The sequence below is a fragment of the Vulpes lagopus genome, chromosome 7 (assembly GCF_018345385.1).
Source record: "Vulpes lagopus strain Blue_001 chromosome 7, ASM1834538v1, whole genome shotgun sequence".
Lineage (NCBI taxonomy): Eukaryota > Metazoa > Chordata > Mammalia > Carnivora > Canidae > Vulpes > Vulpes lagopus.
In genome coordinates, this window is record NC_054830.1 from 19,741,029 (window position 1) to 19,754,840 (window position 13,812).

Sequence of the window (13,812 nt, forward strand, 5' to 3'; positions counted from 1 at the left end):
GATCTCCAAGGCAACTGGATTTTTAATGAAAATAGTGGTTTTTGGCCCTGTCTCTCCCCATTTCTGATTCCCATTGCACATGCATATGATTCAGTTTTTTTAGCTATTTCTTCTGATAGTTCATACATCTAAATATATTCTTTTAATATGTATCTTGATTTCTTTTCTATTTTAGGTATCATTTCATGATTTCCTAGTATAGAAGATGAGAAATTAAGCTCTGAATGTTCTTCTCCATACGTGTATACTTTTCCCTCCTCCAATACTTACTAAGTAGTTGTATTACCATTTTGTTGTTGTTGAATCAATACACAATTGCTACAATGCCTATATGACTGCTTTCATATCTGAGCCATATAATGAACTAAGGTTACATTTCCTTCCTTATGTAATTTTGGGGTTTTTTTTGTAGTTAATAATTGTCTCTTTTTATTTGTTTTGTTTCCTCTGTTTTCTAAGTCTTAACCTTCTGGCAAAAATGAAAATCTTTGAGCGTATTCAAACATTGTATGTATTATACCAGTTTACTTTTTTTCTCAGTGATGTCTTGTCTGGAACCCTTTAACCTCCTGAGTTAATCTGGCCTTAGGATTTTCTTTGCCCCTCTCCTAGGTCCCTCTGTCTCCTGGGTTAAATCAGTGGGATCTTAATTCTTGGTTTACTTTCTAATTTGATGAATCACTGTCTGCATAGCTTGCTGAGAAAAGTATATGTGAGAATTTTTTTTGAAATTTTGCATATTTGAAATGCCTTTACCCTTAGATTGGTTGATAGTTTGGCTCGATATAAAATTCTTGGTTATAAATAAACTACAGAAGTTTCAAAAGCATTCTTTCATAATTTTTTAGCTTTTAGTATTGTTGACTCCAATGTCATTCTAGTTCCTCATTCTTTTATTGACAAGTTTTCCATGAAAGATTCTAGGGTCATCTCTTTGTTCCCAGTGTTCTTAAGTTTTACAATAATGTGTCTTAGTTTTATCTTTTTTCCTTGATTATGCTGACTACTTAGTAAGTTCTATCATTCTAGAAACTCATTTCTTTCAGTCCTAGGACATATAGTAGTTCCTTGATGGTTTTTTCCCATCTGTTTCTATAATTCTCTCTTCCTACAATTCTTTTATTAGAATTGGACATCCTGGAAAGATTCACTAATTTTCTTGTATTTTCTCCTCCATTTTCCCATTGTATGTATTACTTTTTTTTGTTCTATTTTCTGGCAGAATTCCTCAATTTTCTATTTAATCACTTTTACTGAATTTTGCTTTAAATTACATTGATCCTACTTATAACTTTGAAAAGTTATTTGGGGCTCTAGATCTTTTTTTTTTCCTTTTCTGTTATATCCTCTTCTTATTTCATGGATATACTATCTATAATCTTTATGCTATCTGAAAATACTATTACCTTTTTGAAATTTTCTTTTCCTTCTGGCATTGTATGTTTCCCCAGTTTCCATTTTTCTGATTGTTTTGGTCTCTTTACTTCAAGTTGGAAGTTTACTTCATTATATGTTATACTTTTCTGTTGATCTTTAAGAGTGTTAAAGTAGCCAGAAAGCTCTGTGAATGGACTAGTATTTACTAGCCAGAGGAGATTAATATGGAATGATCAGAAGAGGAACTGACTTTTCATTGGAGAAGGAGAGCAACATCAGTGTTTCTGGGTCTTTTCCCCTGGGCTGAATTTTCCTAGTGAGGAATCTTGCAATACTCCTTTCTAGGAAAGTATAAGCCTGGCTGGCAGCATTTTGGGAGCTCAGTGTGGGAAGGGCACCAGGGATTCTGTGATTTACTACATAATTTTTGACTTAATTTCACTATTTTGGACACCATCAGCTCTATCTGGGGCCCTCCAATGTATGGTTCCCTGTTACAACCACTGCAGAGAGTTAACTATCACATGGAAAAAGAGAAAACCTGGCAGAATAGACTTAGGGATAATGACCTGAAGGTCTTACAGACTTTTTTTTTTTTTAATAGAAAAAAGATAGACTTTATTTTATCATTTTACTTTAGAAAGCTCTATTTGTTTTTTAAGTTTTTATTGAAATTTCAGATAAACATACCATGTAATATTAGTTTCAGTTATACAATTTAGTGATTCAGCACTTTCCTACGATACCCGGTGTTCATCACACAAAGTACACCCCTTAATCCCCATCACCTAGTTCACCCATCCCCCCATACATCCTCCCCTCTGGTAACCATCAGTTTGTTCTCCATAGTTAAGAGTCTTACAAACTTTTAAAAGACTTATAACCACTTCTGTTTCCATTCCCCAGGTACACACTTCAGACCTACCACACACACACACACACACACACACACACACACACCCCTTCAGGGGTTCCTGGTACCTCCAATCCCTGAATCTTTCTGTATAGATAACAGACCCAGTTCTTACTGATTTCACTCTGACCCTCTTACCCTCCCCAGCTGTATTCCCCCTCCTTGTCCCCAGGGCTTAGTTTTCAGTCTTTTAATTTCTGACAAGTTGCCTACTTTCCAGCTTTTATCTTTAGCATTTGGAGTAGGATTGGGGCTGATTTCTTACTGGTTTCTGTCTAAGAAGAGGTAGGTACCTCCTGGAGACAGATTAAATGCTCTCTTAGGGTTTGTTCCGTCTTGTGTAGAAGGGTGGCAACCGTGAGCCTGAGAATGCCTGAGCTGTCCACATCCCACTGTCAGGTAAATTCATCATGTTCAGAATTGTGAATGTGTGACTTTGACAGCAGCAACTGCTGTCTCCAGTTTTTGTATCGCTAATATTTTCTTTACCTTTCAGTTGACTTTGCTCCCTTCTTATGAAGATTCATATCTGCTCTAGGGAAAGAATATGATCAACTTATTTAAACTAAAGTAAAAAGAATTTTTAAAGTCTTAGCTCTCCTGCAAATACTTGTGTTATAAAAAAAAAAAAAAGATTGGCGTTATGAAGGGTGTTATTTTGGTTCTCATTAATTCCGTGAGGGAGGGTCTGTTTGGGTTGAGAGTGAAATGAGGAAAATATCTTGGTCCCCCAGAGGTGGAGGAATAAATATGTATGCAAGGCAAGTAGATTGAATTAGGCATACTCCCATATTTGTGAACAGTTTAAAAAGAATTCCCACATTCGTATTTTTATTCCCTGCAAATATGTGCTTGAAGATCATTGTAAAATTGCTTGGATTTAGATACTATTTCGTTTCACAGAAATTTCTCTTTTGAACTCAGTTTCAAGCCTTGCCCAACTATGTGTGGAACAACCTAAAATGACAGTCTAAATTCCTGAGTTTAACGATATTTTTGGCAGAAAAGTCACTGGGCTTGCAAGTACTGCATTATAGATATTTTTATATTACACTGGGATGAGTCCTAGAGCTCTGATGTATAATGTAAACAGTTTGAATAGGATTAGAGGTTACTTCATGATAGTAGACTTTAACAGCAATAAAAAATACTGGAGTTTAAAAAAATTTTTTTAAGATTTTATTTATTTATTCATGAGAGACAGAGAGAGAGGCAGAGTCACAGGCAGAGAGAGCAGCAGGCTCCATGCAGGGAGCCCGATGTGGGACTTGATCCTGGGACTCCAAGATCACACCCTGGGCTTGCGCTTAACCATTGAGCCATGCAGGCATCTCTGGAGTTTAAAAAATTTATTTATTTTATTCAAGTATAATTAATATACAGTGTTATAATAGTTTCAGAAGTTTGAGTAAACCCAAGTTCTTTATGATTAGTTTGTTTTCAAGAAATAAAGTGAGAAAATAAGCCATCTCCCTATATATAAATAAAAGAATGTTCAAAAATAAGAAGTAAAATGTAGAGAGATTGGGAATCTGCTCTTAACAACTTAAGCAACTTAAGTTAGATGCAGTGTCTAACATCCATTAAATTGGTTTTCACCTTAAGTTTTTAGTACTCATGGCAGGACATTGTTCTTTTTGAGGGTAGCAGTACTTTGATGTAATTTTTAAATTAGATTTTTATAATCTTTCATTAGCATGTGTTAACCAGTCTTTGTGCATTGTAGTTTTAGAATAAAGCTAGCATACTTGGTGATGGACACTTAGTAGCCTTGCTCCTTTGCTAACTGTAAGAAGCAGCATTGCAGCACAGCCTTTCTTTCCACATTGGATTACAATCAGTTTAGTAAAAAATAATTCTAAAATCAGGAGTATTAAGGGGTGTCAGTCAGTTAAACATCTGCCTTTGGCTCGAGTTATAATCTCAGGGTCCTGGGATTGAGCCCAGTGTCTGGCTTCCTGCCCAATGGGGAGTCTGCCTCTCCCCTCCACTAATACTCTCTCTCTCAAATGAATAAATAAAATCTTTTTTAAAAAATGAAGTAAAATCAGAAGTATTAAAACTCACATTTTTTCTTGCAGAGTTTCAAGGATTCTTTCACAATGAGGAGGCAAATTCTGCTTGGCATGTGGTTGCAAAGTAGTTTAATTGTTCTAAATGTATCATTTCTACTGACTGTTCAATATACTTCCCAAATATTCTACAACTTTTTTTGACAAATATTAGACTATAGAGCTTTTGGAGAGGCTGAGTGTGTTGTTAAGATGGGCCATAGATTTCTTTTGCTTTTTGTTCTTTTTTTTTTTTTTTTAATTTTCCTGCTTTTATTTTAGCCTTGACAGGATCTAGGGATGATTACACTGGAAAGCTAAACCTCACCACCAACCTAATTGTACTGTTATTTTAACTTACTGAGGAGCAGGACTCTTAGTAGAATAGGATTGTTCAGCCTGAGTGGGACATTCAGCTGTCCTGTGCTGTCAAGTGATCCTAGGTAAATTGCTCTGGTGCCAGTCACTCAGGATTGCTCACCTTGAATGGTGTGTGTTTTCTGGTAGCAAACCCAAGAGTGCAGTGTGGCATCAGAGCAGTGCTAGTGGAACAGCCTCTAATGCTAGGTCCTCTAGTCAAAGAGGTCATTAGGTTGGACTGAAGAAAAATTAGCACCACATTGATTGTAATAATAGTTCTACTTTCTGATTATGTGTTCCATTTCATTCTTAGTGCAGGATTAGCATTCCTGGCTTCGTATAATTAGAAGCAATAACTGATTATTCTATTTGGAAAAAATACTGAACAGTTTTCCCAACTATCTACGTAACAAACTACCCCAAGCCTTAGTGGCTTAAAACACCCTTTATTATATTTGTTTCTTCTCTGGATAGAGTGAGCACAGTTGAATGGTTTTCACATAGGGTTTCTCATTCTGTTACAGTCAGATTTGGGTAGGAGCTATAGTCCCCTGAAGGTTATACTGGGCTAGGCATAGCATCTCAGATGGCTCACTCATACATCTGGGACTGCTTTTACTGGAGTGTCTCCTTGTGGCTTCTCCATGCAACTTGGACTTTTCACAGCATGACAGCTGGATCCTGAGAGAGAATCTTTCAGGAGCATGTATTCCAAGAGGCAGGAAGCTGAAGCTGCCAGACAAGTTAAGGGCTGCTTCTAGGACTTGCTTTAATTCCCTGCTGTTGTGTTCAATTGATCAGGGTAGTCTCAGGGCCTGCCCAGATTCAGAAGCGTGAAGAAATAAATTCCATCTCATACTAGAGGAATGTGAGGGTCACATTTTTGCAGAATAGTACTTGGGAGGTATTGTAGTCATCTTTGGACAGTACAGTCTGTTAGAAACTCTTGATTAATGGGGAGCCTGGATGGCTCAGTTAGCTGTGTCTGCCTTTGGCTCAGGTCATGATCTCAGGGTCCTGGGATTGAGCCCTCATTAGGCTCTCCACTCAGCAGCAAGTCTGCTTCTCCCTTCTCCCTCTGTGATCTCTCTCACTCCCTCTCTCAAATAAATAAATAAAATCTTTTTAAAAAGCACTACATTCTTGATTAAGAAAATAAATGTTTAATATCTTAAAAGACTATATTAGTATATTCTGGCATCAATATCATATATGTGTGCATGTATATATTACATAAATATTTTGTGTATGTGCATTTGTGCATAGATATATACGCATACACATACATAAATGTACTACATATTATACATACGTACATGATATTTCAGTATCAATATACATCATTACACTTGGCTTAAAAACACACACATAACCACACTCTTAGTTAGTGTTCACAAATCTCAAAACCATCTGACAGTTGAACTACCTGTCACCTGCTGAGATTGTGTTACCACTCCCTATGAAATTGTTTTATATCTTCTCTATTCTCAAATCTCTAACACCCCCTCCCACCCTACTCACTCTCAGTTGATGACCTTGCTTCTTATTTCCTTGATAATAAGGCACCCAGAGGAAAAAATTAGGTCTCCTGTCACCAAATCTCCCAAATCCTTGTTCTTTGCCTTTCCTCTGTGACAATATATAGAATATTCAGCCTAAATGGAGCCTTCCTTTCTGACCTGGAATGCATCTCTTCTTGGAGGACTTAACACCTGCATCATCAAATTTTTTCTCTTTACTAGATCATTCTCTTCAGCATACAAATAGTCTCATTTAATAACACCCTCTCCTGATTGCACAATACTGTTCTACTACCTCATTTCTCTGCTTCCAATTACTGAAAATTCTACAAAAGAGTTATCTGTACTCTGTTCCCATTCCCTTTACTCCCAATACTCTTGAATTAAACACTGCCCTTATAGTAGTTACTGGTGGCCACCACAATGCCAGATACAGTGGCTAACTCTCAGTCTATATTTAAATTCTCAGTGCATTTGACAGGGTCCTCCTTTAAACCCTATATTCAGTACACTCCTTTTCCTGTCATCTCACTGATTTTTCCTTCTTAGTTTCCTTTGCTAGATACTCCTCACTTTCCTGACCTCCAGATGTTGGATCTCAGTGTCAACCCAGCATATTCCAAATTGAACCTTATTTCCCTCCTCCAGACATGCTCCCCAGGCCAGGAAAAGGAGTAGTCCTTGACTCCGTTCATATCCCACATTTAATCCATCAGCAGATCCTGACATCTCTACATACAAAACTTAGAAACCTCCAAGCCCTAAAAGTTTTACGTTACCATTCTTACCCTTGTCTAGTCATCTGCCATCCTGTGGATTGTTGTAATAAATAGCCTCCTGACTGGAACCCCTACTTTCCTCTTTACCTTTTCATAGTTTATTCTCAACGCAGCACTCAGAGTGACATTTTCAAGCCATAAGTCCTATCATGTCACTCTTCTCCCTATCTCCAGTGGCTCCCTGTCTTACTTGGAATAAAAGCCAAACCCTTTAACATGGCTTACACAAAAGCCCTGCCTAATCTGGTCCCTGTTGCCTCTCTTACTCAATCATCACCACTCTCCCCCCTTGTTGACTTTGCTGCAGGTGCATGTTCTCCATGTACATGCCACGTCTACTTCCACATCAGGGCAATTGTTCCTGCTGTTTCTTATGCTTCAAAAACTTCCCCAGGTTTTTTTTTTTTTAGTTTTTATTTAAATTCTAGTTAGTTAACAAACAGTGTAATAAACTTCCCTGGTTCTCCCAAATGCTGTCACCTTATTTTATTCAGGTTTCTACTTAAAGCTCAGCTTCCAAAGAAGCCTTTCCCTGACCACCCTACCTGAAGCAGTATCTTCCCCTACTCCCCCAGCCAACCCACCATTGGCCACCTACTCTCCCTATTCTGCTTTAATTTTCTTTTTAGAACATATCACCACCATTATTTATTTGTCTCTGATCTGTCTCTGCTCTCTAGAATGAAGCCATGAAAGTAAGGAATTTTTTTAAATTATTTATTTATTCATGAGAGACACAGAAAGAGAGGCAGAGAGATGGCAGAAGGGAGAAGCAGGCTCCCTGTGGGAGCCTGATGCAGGACTCAATCCCAGGACCCTGGGATCACAACCTGAGCTGAAGACCATTGCTGAAGACCACTGAGCTACCCAGGTGTCCTGAAAGTAGGGACTTTGTTTTGAAAGTAGGGACTTCTGATCACAACAAAGTGATAGCACTCATCAGGTGCTCCATAAGCATTTGTAAACCAAGTGAATGAATAAATGCTTATGTGTGTATGCAGTAGATTATTGCATATGGTTTGATGGGAATTTAACTTTCTATTTTAAACTTAGACAGGTAACCCTGTTTTATAAAAAAACAAATGCATGTGCTGGAAGCAAAGACCACATTGCCTTTATTGCTTACCTTAAGATCTCAATTTTCCAGATGATATAATTTGCTTAGGCCTTGTTACTTGAACTGGCAAGAATTTGTGAGTTCTGCCCTTCTGCCAGCATTGTGTGCCATCAAGGTACTTAACTTTTCTTCATATGATCATCAAGTGAAGAAAGGACCGCATGCTATTTGAAATGATATCATTAGAGTGCATGATTCCTAAGGTCTTCTACTTAAAAATAATTTCTCTCTGAGATAGACCTTTAAAGGTCTCATGCTCCATTAGATGATTTCTAAGTAGCATGATGTCCTGAACATTTTAATCATAAGGTCACTGCCACCTAAGAATATTAGCTGATTCTGCTAGTTTGTAATTTGCTTTGTTATTAATTTTATTTATAGTTACTTTAATCAAGCTTATTTTGGCAGAGATCTTTTTAGGGGAAATTCTAGATAGAGGCTTTCCTAATCTTATGGTACAGGTTGATATGACCTTAAAGAGCATTCTTTATGGATAACTTACATTCCAAGGCTTTTAGTTATCATATAAAATCATGCTTCTCTATAACAGAAACATAAACCTAAAAATTTCCAAACCAAGATGATACTTGTGAACAAATAAGACTTTAGTTCTTAAATCTATAGTCTTGAGTAAGTTTTTTCCTCAATCATCTACTGTCATGGCATTTAAATTTTTTTGCCTATAAGATTGAAACCCCTATGATGACCATAATTAAGTTCATTAAGATGTTTCCACTTAACTCTTATAAAGGTGACACTTTATTAAACTGAAAAGAATAGAAACCTGTGACACTAGGGACACATATTGTTTACAAAAGCTAATTAAAACTAGATGAGGCCTGGAAACCTGGAGTATGAATGTTACTCTAGAGACTGTAGCTCTTTATTGAAACCTTAGTTCCTTCAAAGTAGGGCAAGTGATTCTCCCTGTGCCCTCCGCAATTTGAGTATCCCTCCTAAAGAAACAGAGACGTTACATACATAGGAACTTCTGACAGAGAAAGCAACTCTAGGCCCCTGTTTAACTTTCTGTTCTGATAAAGTTTAGTAACTCTGATTTACTAGAAAATGAATTCTCCAGAATGGAGTAGAGATAAATGGTATTCTGCATGATCCAGATCAATTATATTACTTGAGATGTCATTATATAGAGAATTTTAGGCAGTAGGAACTAAGGACTTTAAGATTCATAAATATGCTCCTCTTTACATTGCCTTTTTTTAGAAGTAGAGAAATGAACACTTTTCATAGTTTAACTATTTCTCTTTCTTTTTTCATTCTCTTTCCATATCCCTTTTTCATTTCACCCAACACCAAAAATGCCCTTTCAGAAACACAAAGTAGATCTTTTCTACAAGCTACGCCATGTGATGAATGAACTTATTGACCTTCGAAGGCAGCTACTGTCTGGTCACCTCACTCAGGATCAGGTGCGGGAGGTTAAACGGCATATCACCGTGCGCCTGGACTGGGGTAATGAGTAAGTATGAATATCATTTGGGCATTTCAGTTACATGTATGTTAACTCAGTTCTTCCAGAGTTTGTACCTGATCAAAGCTCCTCCTTAGTGATGAAAAGATGTTGTTATATTCTCCACTAAGCTTTGATCATTTTTACTATGAGTAGTTGTTTCTTTTAGGTTAGCAAAGTACTGGCTCTATACACTGAAACTCTCTCAGTCTTTATTTTTACTTCTTGAAAATTAAATAATTGGACTGCATTATCCTCTGAGGTTTCTTCTAGCTCAAATTACTTGATTCTGGATCCATGAATCAGAGTACACTTCTGTTTCATCTTTTAGTATCTATTTTTTCATGTGAATTCTGTGTCTTTTATATTTTATAGCCACACAATTAATCTGATTAAACATATACTACAAATGAACCCTGTCTACATCTGTACTTGAGAGTATTCTTAACTAATCTGTCATTCAAAGGTAGTCCTGCATTTATGCAGTAGGTATGATTGTTTGCTGTTTTTATATAAGTAGTATTCTAAGACTTTGGCATGGGAAGCTAGAGTAGATAGTATTCAAATGTATTTCTTCCTACATATAATTAATATAATTTTCAAGCTATTTTGTCTCATTATCTTAAAGTCAAGTCCATTAAACTTTGAAGTGAGCAGTTTGCTTTCTATTTAAGATATACATATACCTTAAATATATTTTAGTACAAGTCTTTATCCCCTCTCCCATGTCTCTCAAGACATCATTGAAGTGATATAAAAAGAATGGTAGAGGATCCCTGGGTGGCACAGCGGTTTGGCACCTGCCTTTGGCCCAGGGCGCGATCCTGGAGACCCGGGATCGAATCCCATGTCGGGCTCCCGGTGCATGGAGCCTGCTTCTCCCTCTGCCTGTGTCTCTGCCTCTCTCTCTCTCTCTCTCTCTCTCTCTCTCTATCATAAATAAATTAATTAATTAATTAAAAAAAAAAAGAATGGTAGAGGGCCCAGCAATAAATGGGGTAAATGAAATCCTTTCTAAAAGCTGGAAAATGTATAGAATATTTAGTGATGATGGAGGAAGCCAAGTATATGTGGAAGAAACTTTAGCTAATGAAAGAGTTGTTCTGTCCTGCAGTTTGCAGAATTATGGAGGATAGGAGTGTGCCTTGGTGCTTAAAAGTACATAAAAAGGAATAACCCACTGCCACAAGTAGAAAGACTGGCAGCCAGATGTTTCCCCTTCAGATAAACATATACAAAGACAGACTGCCTGGGGGGAATTGGGCAGCAAGAGTGTGCCCTGGGACCTTATTGCAGAGTTCTCCATATTTTACCATTTAAGAGTTCTAAAATGTAATGACCAGATCCCTTCCACTTACTGGGAAGAGAAGCTTGCTAGTCACCCACCATGTGCAAAAACTCCCCACACTTCTAGTGCCTCTTAAATTGAGATGGAAAATTAAGTATCACTAGGTATTTAAAATCTTTCCCCAGAGAAGAGAGAGAGAGACCAGGATAAACAAAAAATACTTTGCCCACCCCCCAAGGAAATAACCTGGCCCCAGAGGCAACTAGAGATTAGTAGTAAAGAACTTCTAAAAAAAACAAAACAGGGATCCCTGGGTGGCGCAACGGTTTGGCGCCTGCCTTTGGCCCAGGGCGCGATCCTGGAGACCCGGGATCGAATCCCACATCAGGCTCCCGGTGCATGGAGCCTGCTTCTTCCTCAGCCTGTGTCTCTGCCTCTCTCTCTCTCTCTCTGTGACTATCATAAATAAATTAAAAACAAACAAACAAACAAACAAACAAAAAAACAAATCCTCTGTGCATCCTCAAAGAGAATCAAGATCCATTATGTAGAATAAAATACTCTGAAAAAGTAATGGAGAATGTGATTTCCAAAATAAAACATTCAAGAAGAGAGCAGTAAGATCATTTTATATTATCTCTGAGAAAATAAAACAAGAAGATGGGAAATGGTTGAGGAAAAAGAGCAATAGAGCAGTTCAATCCAGGGAGTCTAACATCAGATATTATAATTTCCAGGAAAAGAGCAAAGGCAATAAAAAGAAAATTCTAAAGAAGTGATAGAATTTACCAGAGTCAAAGAGCCAGGAGTCCTAGATTGAAAGAGCCCACCCAATACCTAGTATAATGAATGGAGTGGGGACCCAAAACCCACAGCAATGTACTTTAAGATATTTTAATATTCCAGGGATGAAGAGAAGATCCTAAAAGATTTTCAGGCAGGGACACAAGTCTTACAAAAGAATAAGAATCACACCAACCTCGAAAGTTTTATCAGTAACAATGGATCCTAGAATATAGTGAAATAATATTTTCAAAATTCTGTTGGGAAAGGATTTGCCAGCCAAATTTTTATAAACAGCGAAACTATCTAATCAAGTGTAAAGGCCAACCAAAGCCATTTTAAAGCATTCATGAATGTGAAAGTTACCTTTGATGACCCGTTTCTTAAGAAGGGACTTGGGAGGGGGGCCTGGGTGGCTCAGCTGGTTAAGCTTCTGCCTTTGGCTCCGGTTATGATTCCTAGGTCCTGGGATGGAGCCCCATGTCAGGCTCCTGGCTCAGTGGGGAGCCTGCTTCTCCCTCTCCCCACTGCTAGTGCTCTCTGTCTCTCTCTTTTTCTCTCTCTCAAATAAATAAATAAAATCTTTTTAAAAAGGGGGGGGGGGACTTGAGAATATGTTCTTACAGAAATGGAAGAGCAGGGGACACCTGGGTGGCTCAGCGGTTGAGCGTCTGCCTTCAGCTCAGGGTGTGATCCCAGAATCTGGGATCGAGTCCCACATGGGGTTCCCTGTGAAGAGCCCGCTTCTCTCTCTGCCTCTCTCTCTCTCTCTCTCTGTGTCTCTCATGAATAAATAAATAAAATCTTAAAAAAAAATAAATGGAAAAGCAAATCGGGAAGGAGGAAATAGAATCTAATACAGCCAATCCAACCCAGAGTGGATGCTGTTCATCCTTAGAAAAAAAAACAAGTACAACCCTAAATTGGCTATTTTTGACCTTTTAAATTGATAGCATACTATCCTTGTTTGTTTCATTAAATTACACCCTTTCATGACTATCAGTAGAGTTGCTTGACATACATCATAGACTCCTGGTATGATATAATATGACTTCAGATGTACCATAGATCAGACAGCTTTCTCTAGATCAAATTTTGGGCAATAAAAATCTGGCAAAATGCTGTATGTTAGCTTACAGCATAGCTGATTCTGTCCCTTAGCCTCAAACAGTGCCATCTTATAAAATGGCATTATTACATTTTATTTAATAAATTAATGACAGTAATAATTGCAAAAGTAACATCACCATGTGCCAAGCAAACTGTAAACTTGAACTGATGACACTAAGTTGTATATAAGTCATTATGTTATAGTTTAGCTGCAGTTGTGCATACCAGTAAATGAAGAAAAATACTAACAAATATCAGTACATCTTTGTTGTTGTTGTTGTTGTTTAAAGATATTATTTATTTATTCACAAGAGACACAGAGAGAGAGAGGCAGAGACACAGGCAGAAGGAGAAGCAGGCTTCATGCAGGAGCCCAACGTGGGACTTGATCCCAGGAATCCAGGATCACACCCTGGGCCAAAGGGAGGCTCTAAACCACTGAGCCACCCAGGATCCCCTCAGTACATCTTTGTAATAAAACTTGGAGAGCAGACCAATCAGATTTTGCAATCAAATCTGAAAACTTAAAGATGATAGCTTGGAAATGAGTTCAACTTATATTTGAAAAAGGCAAAGGCCATTGTAAATACCTGTCAGTAAATTGCAGTTATCCCACCTTCATTAATAACTTTTGCTTAAAAAATTTTCCTTCTTACTTTGAAAGGAGGGATAGTATACTGTAAAAATAAAGTCACTTTGTACCATTAGGTTATGTAAAGAAGACATGTTCCACACAGTACCTGAGCACTGATAACCATATCCATTGTTCCTGTTTTATGCCTCAGAGTTCCACATTTTTTGAACCACCACGCTTTTATAAGTGCCATAAAATACTGAAGCTTAGCATATCTTGGCATGTGGGAGATGCGTTCCAGTGTTTGTGGAATATATTTTTATGCTTTAATTGATAAAAGTAAATATGAATCATTTATAATTTTTTAACTTTTATGCCTTTTCTATAAGCCCTTACACAGACATCATAGCTCTGCCTTTTCAGAACCTATTTTAGAAGCTATTAATAACAGCTGTTAATTATTGAGTAC

The 13,812-nt window shown here is 37.5% G+C and overlaps 1 protein-coding gene across 10 annotated transcripts in view; it reads left to right on the plus strand.

Moving 5' to 3' along the window:
* Positions 1-13,812, plus strand: part of DOCK3 (dedicator of cytokinesis 3) — a 525,841-nt gene that overhangs the window by 307,129 nt on the left and 204,900 nt on the right. For 9 of the 10 annotated variants that reach the window (XM_041761983.1, XM_041761990.1, XM_041761984.1 and 6 more), the window contains exon 6: positions 9,449-9,597. The exons of the other annotated variant lie outside the window; for it this stretch is intronic. In XM_041761983.1, coding sequence (XP_041617917.1) covers positions 9,449-9,597 — 149 coding nt within the window. The remainder of the gene's footprint in view (positions 1-9,448; positions 9,598-13,812) is intronic. 10 annotated transcript variants of the gene reach the window in all.